Source organism: Streptopelia decaocto (assembly GCF_964273445.1).
Source record: "Streptopelia decaocto genome assembly, chromosome: 3".
Taxonomy (NCBI): Eukaryota; Metazoa; Chordata; class Aves; order Columbiformes; family Columbidae; genus Streptopelia; species Streptopelia decaocto.
The window spans coordinates 120,271,514-120,282,477 of NC_138656.1; the positions used below are offsets into that span (position 1 = coordinate 120,271,514).

The window sequence follows — 10,964 nt, forward strand, 5'->3', positions numbered from 1 at the left end:
GTGCCCATCGGTGTCACGAGTCGCAGGGTCTCTGCTCCCCCAGCTCTGTCCCCCCCACCCAGCGCTGGCGGCTCCAACCAGGGCCGGGCGCCTTGGCCCGTGTTACCAACCAGCCCGGGGCTGTTTCTGCGCCGAAAACAGGAAAAGCCTTTGCCAACAGCAATAAACCACCCGGCCGGCTGGATCCTGCGCCCCGGGCAGGGCACGGGGCTCCCCCAGCCCAGCCCTGCACCCTTTACAGCGTCCCCATGTCCCCCCCGCACTGGGGAGGTTTGCAGGGTCCGCATGTCCCCCCAGCACCAGGTAGGTTTGCAGGGTCCCCATGTATCCCCCAAAAGCACCGGGCAGGTTTGCAGGGTCCCCATGTGTCCCCAAAGCACCAGGCAGGTTTGCAGGGTCCCCATGTCCCCCCAGCACCCGGGAGGTTTGCAGGGTTCCCATGTGTCCCCCTCAGCACTGGTTGGGTTTGCAGGGTCCCCATGTGTCCCCAAAGCACCAGGTAGGTTTGCAGGGTCCCCATGTATCCCCCAAAAGCACCAGGCAGGTTTGCAGGGTCTCCATGTCCCCCTCCCCAAGCACTGGTCAGGTTTGCAGGGTCCCCATGTACCCCCAAAGCACCGGGCAGGCTTGCAGGGTCCCCATGGGTCCCCCCAAAGCACCAGGCAGGTTTGCACGGTCCCATGTCCCCTCAAAGCACCGGGCAGGTTTGCAGGGTCCCATGTCCCCTCAAAGCACCGGGCAGGTTTGCAGGGTCCCCATGTGTCCCCAAAGCACCGGGCAGGTTTGCAGGGTCCCCGTGTCCCCCCAAAGCACCAGGCAGGTTTGCAGGGTCCCCATGTCCCCCCAGCACCCGGGAGGTTTGCAGGGTTCCCATGTGTCCCCCTCAGCACTGGTTGGGTTTGCAGGGTCCCCATGTGTCCCCCCAAAGCACCAGGCAGGTTTGCAGGGTCTCTATGTCCCTCCCGGCAGATGGAGGGGACAGCGGGGCTTTTGTCCCCAGCACCACGATGCTTTTGGCACCTGGGACCTGTGGCCATCCCCTCTGTCCCGGTGGGTCCCCCCACAACCCGGGTTTGGGGACCCCAGGTTTGGCTGACGTGGCAATGGGTCCCATTCCCTTCTGCCCCTGCTGTCGGTCTGGCCGAGCAGCCCGGTTGGGGAAACTGAGGCACGGAGCAGAGCAGCAAGCGCCTTCCCATCTGTGGGGGTCCCAGCTGCAACCCCCCCCATTGCTTACACAGATCTATAGGCACCCTGTGTGCCTATACATGCGTGCGTGTGCCCACACATGCACATACATCCTCATGCACACACAGTCATGCACCCCAGTGTCCCCCCCTGCAGTGTCCCCAAGGCAGGAGCCACCTGTCCCCAAACATCTTTATTGTGCCGGGAGTACACTGGGGACACAGCGTGTGGTTTGGGGGGGGTAGCGAGGACCAGAGCGGGAACAATGGCACAAACCAGCTGCACCCATCCCACGGGGACCCCCCAGCGCCGAGCCCGGAGCCGGCAGCACCCTGAGAGGGGGACCAGCCCCGTCCCTTGCACTGGGGACACTGGGACCCCCCATCCCCTGTCCTGCGAGGCTCAGCCTCACAGCCCCACAGGGGACACTCTGGGGGTGGCAATGGGGACCCCCTGTCCCCGCCGCCCCGGTCAGCATCAGGCCGGGTTACTGTCCTGGGGGGCCGGGGGGGCCCGGCAGCCCGGGGGGGCCCCGCAAACCAGGGTCTCCCTTGGGCCCTGTGGGGCCGACCTGCCCCACAGCCCCGGGGGTCCCGGGCAGCCCTGGGGTGCCCTGGGGGCCAGGGGGTCCCGCTGGCCCGGGCACCCCAACCGGCCCAGGGGGGCCGGGGTCTCCCTTGGGCCCCCCCTGGCCCCGGGAGCCCGTTTGCCCAAAGCTGCCCTTGGTGCCCTTGAGGCCGGGGAAGCCTTTCAGGCCCAGGGGGCCCCTTTCTCCCTGGGGACCAGGGGGTCCTGGGGGGCCGGAGGGTCCCGGGGGGCCTGGCGAGCCGAGGCTGCCCACGTCACCCTTCTCGCCTTCATGTCCGGGGGGGCCCTTGGTGCCAACGTCACCCTTGGGGCCGCGGGGGCCCGGGAGGCCGGGAACACCTGGGGGGAGAGGAGGGGTGAGTGGGGGCAGCAACCTAAAACGGGGACATGGGGACATGCACAACCCTGCAGATCTTCAGTAAGACCAGGATCAGCTGAGCCTGGCTCCCCCAGCCCTGCAGATCTCACTAAGACCAGGATCAGCTGAGCCTGGCTCCCCCAGCCCTGCAGATCTCACTAAGACCAGGATCAGCTGAGCCCGGCTCCCCCAGCCCTGTAGCTCTTGCTGTGGGTCCCAAGGGGGGCCACAGTGCCATGGAGGGGACACTGCAGGACTCCCCCTAAAACCAGGTCCAGGGAACGGCCTGGGCTCACTAATTAAGGTAGCCCCATAATGATGGCTGTGGGCTGGGTGGTCCATGGTGGAGGGAGAAGCTCTGGGGTGCCCATGGGCTTGTGGAGCCAGTGGTGGAGCTGGGCCAGCCCCGCTGCTCCCGGGGTGCATGGAGATGTCCCCGGTGTGCACGGAGATGTCCCCAGGCCACCCGAGACACTGGGGGAAGCTTTGAGCACCCTCATCCAGGGGCCTCTCCAGCAGGACCAGTAAGAGGGGTCACTGGCATCAGGCTGGAAGGACAGGGGTCACCTCCCCGCTGTCCCCATCCCCACACACAGGGACAGCTCTGCAAGCCAAGTCACAGAATCATTGTGGTTGGAAGAGACTCTCAAGATCATCGAGTCCAAACATTACCCCCAGCCTGGAACTAACCCATGTCCCTAAGAACCTCATCCACGCGTGTCCATGGAGCTCCATCCCCAGGACACCTCTGTATCCATGGGCATGTGTCTGGCTGCCTTTGAGCGCACCCCAGCTCCACCTTGGCCTCAGCAATGGTGGTTGGGCTCCTCCATGGTGCAGGACGCTCCCAAGGACCCCAGATCCCACCATGCTCAGCCCCAACCCATACCCTGCCCACCGGGATGCTCCTCACCTCGTAGGATGGTGACGTTCTTCAGCATCTCCCCATGCTGCACGTCCACCACCTTCATCTCCTCCATCACCATGGACAGGTTGCGGATGTCGAAGTCCAGCCGGGCGCTGAGCAAGCTGTACCGCTCCCGCAGCAGGTCCGTGGTGCCCTGCACCAAGCTGAGGGACTTGTTCAGGTAGTAGAGCTCCTCGGCGTGGGTGTGGAAGCCCAGGGTGCAGGAGAGCCGCACGTCATCCAGGTAGCGCAACATGCTGTGCACGTGGCTGTCGGTGGCGTTGATGTTGGCGAAGATGGTGCCGATCTCGATCTCGTGGGAGCTCATGCGACCTTCCAGCGTCTCGAAGCGCTCGGCCGTGCGGTTCTGCGTGTACCTGTTGTGGTAGCGCAGGTCATTCATGTTCTCCTCGTGGTCATCCAGGAAGGAGGAGATGTTGTCCAGCTGGAGCTGCAGCCCCATCACCTGCAGCACCAGGTCGTGCATGCTCTCCGAGTTCTGGCCAACCTGCCGTGCCACGGCGCCCGTGCTGCCCTGGATGCTCTTCACCAGCTCGCTGGTCTTGGACGAGGTGGCCCTCAACCCACCCAAGAGCCGCGTGTAGTTCTGCCACTCGGTCACGATCTTCTGCAGCGTCAACGTCTCCTCGTCCGTCTTCCTCTGGATGACCTGGATCCAGTCGGAGGTTTGCCCCAGGGTGAAGTTCATCTGCTGCACGGCTGCTTGGACATCGTAGCGCTCCTGGGCCAAGCCCTTGAGAGAGTTGTCCAGCTGGGCTGTGACCACCTGCCAGCCCCCGACCTGGGCCAAGAGCTGCTTCAAGCTCTCGTTGACCTGCCGGATGGAGAAGGAGCAGTTGTCCACCTCGCTGGTGATCTTGTTGCTGGTGGATGAGAGTTGGTTGTGGGTCTGGGCGGTCCGATCGAGCAGGATTTCTTGAACCAGAAGCATCTTCTGGATCTCCTCCAGCTCGCCCTGCAGCTTGGTGATGTCCTGGCCCAGCTGTCCTGTCTCGTGGCACAGGGAGCAGTTTCCCGAGGTCCTCTCATCTGAACGAAGGGCAGAGGGGTCTGTTACCCAACCCCATCCCTCACCAGGCCTGGAGACCCTCCTGCTGAGGACCAGGGGGGAGGAAGCAGCCTCACCATGGTCTGTCCTTGCAGACCCTGGGGATGGTCACCACGGAGCCATGACTGGGACAACCCTGATGCCACCAGCTCCCACCAGCTCCCACCCTCATCGTGCTCCTGCCACCTCTGTGCAGAGTGTTCTTCAAAAAGCCCAAATCCAACCAACCTCACCCTTGGGGTCATACAGTTGTCCCTTCCCAAAACCCTGGGAGATACAGAATCCCAGAGTGTCAGGGGGTTGGAAGGGCCCTGGAAAGCTCATCTAGTGCAATCCCCCCATGGAGCAGGAACACCCAGATGAGGTTCCACAGGAAGGTGTCCAGGCGGGTTGGAATGTCTGCACAGAAGGAGACTCCACAACCTCCCTGGGCAGCCTGGGCCAGGCTCTGCCACCCTCACCATGAAGAAGTTCCTTCTCAAATTTAAGCGGAACCTCCTGTGTTCCAGTTTGTACCCATTGCCCCTTGTCCTACCATTGGTTGTCACCAGAAGAGCCTGGCTCCATCCTCCTGACACTCCCCCTTTCCATCTTGATCCCCAGGAATGAGTCACCCCTCAGTCTTCTCTTGTCCAGCTCCAGAGCCCCAGCTCCCTCAGCCTTTCCTCCCACGGGAGATGCTCCACTCCCTCCAGCATCTTGGTGGCTGCGCTGGACTCTCTCCAGCAGTTCCCTGTCCTGCTGGAACTGAGGGGCCACCACTGGACACAAGATTCCAGGTGTGGTCTCCCCAGGGCAGAGCAGAGGGGCAGGAGAACCTCTCTGACCTACTGACCACCCCCTTCTAACCCACCCCAGGTACCATTGGCTTCCTGGCCACAAGGGCCCAGTGCTGGCTCATGGTCACCCTGCTGTCCCCAGGATCCCCAGGTCCCTTTCCCCTACGCTGCTCTCCAACAGGTCATTCCCCAACTCATACTGGAATGTGAGGTTTTGGCTCTGGGGAAGCCCCAGGACCTGAAAAGTGATGACACTTCAGCCCATGGAGGGACACTCGGTTCTGAAGCCTGGAGAAGACCTGCAGGTCCAGGTGCAAACCACTCACCCAACCCTTGGAGATCCTCCTGGATGGACACGATCTTCTTCTCATAGTAGGTCTGGGCTGAGCTGATGTCATTGGAGATGGAGTCAACTTTCTTGAACACTGCAGACGAAACGTGGGGGGTCAGGGCTGGTGGGCACTGGGACGTGATGGTCCCTCCACACCTTTCCCCTGGGCTCGTTCCTTGGCCAGGAGGGTGGCCAGGGCTTGAGGATCCGGGCTGGGTGCATGGTGGGTGCTGGCTCTGCAGGGCGGGTGTCCCAAGGGACTTCAGGTTCGGGGCTTGGCTGAGATCCCTGCTCATGGCAGTGGGGTTGGACTAGCTGACCCTTGAAGGTCCCTTCCAACCCAAACTATTGGACTAGATGACCTTTGAAGGCCCCTTCCAACCCAAAGTATTGGACTAGATGACCTTTGAAGGCCCCTTCCAACCCAAAGTATTGGACTGGATGACCTTTGAAGGCCCCTTCCAACCCAAAGTATTGGACTAGATGACCCTTGAAGGTCCCTTCCAACCCAAACTATTGGACTGGATGACCTTTGAAGGCCCCTTCCAACCCAAAGTATTGGACTAGATGACCCTTGAAGGTCCCTTCCAACCCAAACTATTGGACTGGATGACCTTTGAAGGCCCCTTCCAACCCAAACTATTGGACTGGATGACCTTTGAAGGTCCCTTCCAACCCAAACTATTGGACTGGATGACCTTTGAAGGCCCCTTCCAACCCAAAGTATTCTGTGATTCGATGATTCTAAGGTCCACAAAGCATCTCCAGGGTCCCAGGGAGCAGCCGACCCTCTGCTGAACCTGGAAGAACCTTCTTGCTCGTGTAGGTGATGAGGTGCTGACCTCTGGACTCTGGGGTGGTTCCTGAGGTTCCCATGGGGGTAAAACCACCTCCTGGTGAGGAGGCATCACACCCAGGGTCCCACACGAGTCCCAGGGGGAGCTGGATGCTCCTCCCCATACCTGTTTGCTGAAGGTGCTTTGGAGAACCCCAAAACCCCGAGGAGCTGGACCCCCCAGCCCTGTTCGCGCTCACCCACGGCAGCCAGGACGCTCAGGGCCACGATGAGCAGGATGGAGAAGCCGTAGAGGACTTTGACGGCCATCTGGAGGGAGAGGTGCTCCTGGCAGCGGCTGCAGCTGCTCCGCGCCCGCCCTGAGCGCAGAGAGGGGAGGATCAGGCCCTGCCGCCCCCCGGGCCCCCCCCGGGACGGCCTTACCGCTCGCTCGGCAGCCGAAGGTCGGCATCTCCTCTTCCTCTGCTCCCGACGGTTCGGCTTCTGAAAAGTCAACACAGGAGGGATCTGAGCTGCCTGCACCTTGCGTCCTGCACCCTGCATCCTGAATCATGCACCCTGCATCCTTTACCCTGCACCCTGCGTCCTGCACCCTGCACCCTGCGTCCTGCATCCTGCATCCTGCACCCTGCGTCCTGCAACCTGTGTCCTGCACCCTGAATCATGCACCCTGCATCCTGCATCCTGCACCCTGCACCCTGAATCATGCACCCTGCATTCTGTGTCCTGTGTCCTGCATCCTTCACCCTGCACCCTGCACCCTGAGTCCTGCACCCTCCGTCCTGCATCCTGCACCCTTCACCCTGCATCCTGCACTCTGCACCCTGCACCCTGCGTCCTGCATCCTGCACTCTGCACCCTGCACCCTGCGTCCTGCATCCTGCACTCTGCATCCTGCACCCTGTGTCCTGCACCCTGCATCCTTTACCCTGCATCCTGCACCCTGAATCATGCACCCTGCATCCTGCACCCTGAATCATGCACCCTGCATCCTGCACCCTGCATCCTGCATCCTTTACCCTGCACCCTGCACTCTGCGTCCTGTGTCCTGCATCCTGCGTCGTGCACCCCGCGTCCTTTACCCTGCGTCCTGCACCATGTCCTGCACCCTGTGTCCTGCACCCTGCACCCTTTACCCTGCGTCCTGCACCCTGCACCCTGCATCCTGCACCCTGCGTCCTGCATCCTGCATCCTGCACCCTGCGTCCTGCACCCTGCGTCCTGCACCCTACATCCTGCATCCTGCATCCTGCACCCTGCGTCCTGCATCCTGTGTCCTGCACCCTGCGTCCTGCACCCTGCATCCTGCACCCTTCACCCTGCCTCACATTGTATTAAACATATCACATTATCTTCCCAATCAAAGGCTGGGAAATGGTTTTAATACGAAAATATATACTAACAAACGCTAAAGCAAATGATTTTCTTCTCTTTTGCTACAATTTTGTAACAGTCACGTGTTTTTATTCGTAAAAAAGTGGGGGGGGAGAAATCACTTCATTTAAAAAAGGTTATTTCTTCCCTGAAAGCGAAAATAAATCCTCCAAGTCCGAAATTTCCAATAACATTAGAAAACAGGGTATCGCTAACATGCATGGCATGAAATCCAAATCTTAGCGACGCGTCTAACTCCTGATTTCCAGCATTAAAACCATACCCAAAATCACTAACAAGAAACTCGTTTTGAACACTAAGACAATGTTCTATGCTATAATACAATGCATTGCATGGCGTTGCATGGCGTTGCAATGCAATGCTTCGCATTGCATTGCAACGCCATGCAACGCCATGCAATGCAACCGCACGTCACCCTCAGCCCGGTGACAAAACCCCTTGGGGACACATCCCCCCCACTTCTGTGGGACTCAACCGGGACCTTTGTGCTGCCAAATGGGCAACTTGGGGATATTTGGTTGGATTTGCCCAAAAAGCGGGTGATGGAGAAGCCAATGGCTCCTGGCAAACCCCCAACCCCATGGGGCAGGGGGATAGTGGCCCCTCTCCAGCACCCCAAAACTTAACCCCCACCCCATCCCCGGCCCCCCATCTCCTCACCAGCCAAAGGGGTTTCCAGCCCAAGGGGGCACAGCCGGGGTGAGCGCAGCACCGGCTTTGTAAAGCCTGGCTTTATAAAGCCTGGCCTCCCCCATGCAAAGGAGGGGGGTTGCGGTGGGGGGGTCGCTGGGTGGGGCGGTGGCGCTTCCCTCCCTCCCTCCTCTCCTTACACGGCCCTTCGCTTTTCAGCTACCCCAAATGGAGCTTTTCTGCCCCAAATGGAGCTTTTCCACCCCAAATGGTGCTTTTCCGCCCCAAATGGAGCTTTCCCACCCCAAATGGTGCTTTTCTGCCACGGGGAGTCAACAAGTGGTGGGTTATGAGCAAGCGGGACCCCCCCAGCCCTTCTTGCTTCTCACCCCAATCGGGGGGTCCCTGCCCATGGCTGGAGCCCCTGGCCGTGGGGTGCGCTGGGATTCGGGGGGTGCATCGCCCCAATGCCCCCCGCTCCACCACGACCCCCCCACCACTGGGGACGGGGGGGTCCCCAGTGCCAGCGTCGCCCCCCGTCCCCAGTGCCAGTGTCCTCCCTGATCTCCTCACATCTCCAGCCCCCCCATCCGCCCCCCACTCACCTCTCATAGCCCCGTGCTGGGGGGGCGGTGGGTCCGGTCCTGTGCCCCCCAGGCCTCACGCTCCCGCTTCCCGCATCCGCCCCGGCCAGCGTCAGCAAGCGGCCAGCATGGCCGGGGCTGCTGCTCCCCCCCAAAACCGGCCCCCCGCTCCCAAAACCACCCGGGAGCCGTTCAGCGGCCACCCCGCCGGTAGAACATCCCCTGGGCACCCGTGGGCTCTGCCCACGCGGGACGGGGACGGCGGAGCCACCGGGACGCGCAATGGTGGAAACGGCTCCGGCGCCCGCTCGTCCCTGAGCACTAATGGCAAACAAATGTGCGACCGACGCTGAGCTGGACCGTGCTGGGCCGTGCTGGGCGTGCTGAGCCGAGCTGGCCTTGGTCAGCAGCATTTTTGGGGGCTCTGGGGTCGCAGAAGGGGGGCTGGTTTGGGTGTCCTGGGCTAAGGGCAGAGTGGCACAGGAGTCTGGCTTGGGGACGTCAGGGGCTGGGGTCTGAACGGGGGTTTGGGCACATCCCTGGGGCAGGGATGTGGGGAGATGGGCTGGGGTGCGGGGTATGGCCCCTGGATGTGGGGAGATGGGGATGGGGTCCAGGGTATGGCCCCTGGATGTGGGGAGAGGGGCTGGGGTCCCGGGGTATGGCCCCTGGATGTGGGGCAGCGCTGTGGGAGATGGGGCTGGGGTCCTTGGTATGGCCCTTAATGTGGGGCAGGGATGTGGGGAGATGGGCTGGGGTCCTTGGTATGGCCCTTAATGTGGGGCAGCAATATGTGGTGTGGGGCTGGGGTCCTGGGTATGGCCCTAGGATGTGGGATATGGGGCTGGGATCCTGTTTATGGCCCATGGATATGGGGCTGGGATCCTGTTTATGGCCCATGGATGTGGGGCAAGGACGTGGGGAGTTGGGGTGTAGGATCTGGCGTACAGCCCCTGGATCTGGGTCAAGGACCTGGGAGATGGGTCTGGGGTCCTGGCACAGCCCCTGCACGTGGGGCAGGGATGTGGGGATTTTGTGTGATGGGTCTGGGGTCCTGGACCTGACCCCTGGATCTGGGTCCTGGATCTGGGATGATGGGTCTGTGGTCCATGGTCTGGCCCCTAGATCTGGGTCAGGAATATGGGGGTTTGGGGAGATGGGCCTGGGGTCTGGCCCCTGGGTCTGGGATACGGGGTTAGGGGTCTGGGGTCCTGGGTGTGTGGTTGGGGGTCTGGGGTCATGGCTGGGACCCTGGCTGCTGTGGTTCGGCGCACTGGTCCCAGTCCTGAGGCACGGGACGGGGGTCCCATGGTGCTCAGGGATGTTTGGGGACTCCTTGCTGAGCCCCTCGCCCCATCCCATGCTTTTGGGTCCCCTCACACCACCCCCCCCCAATTTCTAGGAGCATTTTGGGGGTATCTCTGCTCCATCGCTGGGATTTCCCCACCCAGAGAACACCCTGGTGCCCATCACAATAATTTCTTCATTGCCAGAGTGATGCTCTTGCAGCTGTCATGTCCTTCGATACCCAGCCCATGGCATCTTTTTGGGGTTCAGGTGGTGGCTGTTGGTGGCACCTGAGGTCTCCTTCACCATCCTCATCCTCGGCTGCTCTTCCTCACCTGTGCTGACCCAGCGCTGCGGCTGCCAGCTCGTCACAGCACCACTAAATTTACTTCTGCTGGGGTGGCTGTTGTGTCCTGGCCACCAGTCCCTGGGCTACCGGCCCCTGGGCAACCTGAGGGGCCCCAGAATCACAGGATGTCAGGGACAGGAAAGGGCCCTGGAAAGCTCACCCAGTGTAATCCCCCCTGGAGCAGGAACACCCAGATGAGGTTCCACAGGAAGGTGTCCAGGCGGGTTGGAATGTCTGCACAGAAGGAGACTCCACAACCCCCTGGGCAGCCTGGGCCAGGCTCTGCCACCCTCACCCCAACAAGTTGCTTCTCCTCTTTCAGTGGAACCTCCCGTGTTCCAGTTTGCACCCATTGCCCCTTGTCCTGTCACTGGTTGTCACCAGAAGAGCCTGGCTCCATCCTCCTGACACTCCCCCTTTCCATATTGATCCCCAGCAATGAGTCCCCCCTCAGTCTCCTCTTGTCCAGCTCCAGAGCCCCAGCTCCCTCAGCCTTTCCTCCCACGGGAGATGCTCCACTCCCTCCAGCATCTTGGTGGCTGCGCTGGACTCTCTGCAGCAGTTCCCTGTCCTGCTGGAACTGAGGGGCCACAACTGGACACAAGATTCCAGGTGTGGTCTCCCCAGGGCAGAGCAGAGGGGCAGGAGAACCTCTCTGACCTACTGACCACCCCCTTCTAACCCACCCCAGGTCCCATTGGCT

At 61.5% G+C, this 10,964-nt stretch overlaps 1 protein-coding gene across 2 annotated transcripts; it reads right to left on the reverse strand.

The window, feature by feature from the left end:
* Positions 1–1,375: 1,375 nt before the first annotated feature.
* On the reverse strand, positions 1,376–8,892 carry SCARA3 (scavenger receptor class A member 3). 2 transcript variants are annotated; one of them, XM_082048215.1, is made up of 6 exons: positions 8,647–8,892; positions 6,440–6,499; positions 6,256–6,375; positions 5,216–5,314; positions 3,048–4,091; positions 1,376–2,115 (listed from the first exon to the last, which is right to left on the reverse strand). In XM_082048215.1, exons 1-6 carry the CDS (start codon positions 8,651–8,653, stop codon positions 1,676–1,678), a joined length of 1,770 nt encoding a protein of 589 aa, XP_081904341.1. In that variant the 5' UTR covers positions 8,654–8,892; the 3' UTR covers positions 1,376–1,675. The 2 variants fall into 2 exon arrangements, with proteins under 2 accessions (XP_081904341.1, XP_081904342.1); XM_082048216.1 differs by lacking the exon at positions 8,647–8,892 and adding an exon at positions 8,072–8,109.
* Positions 8,893–10,964: the final 2,072 nt, after the last annotated feature.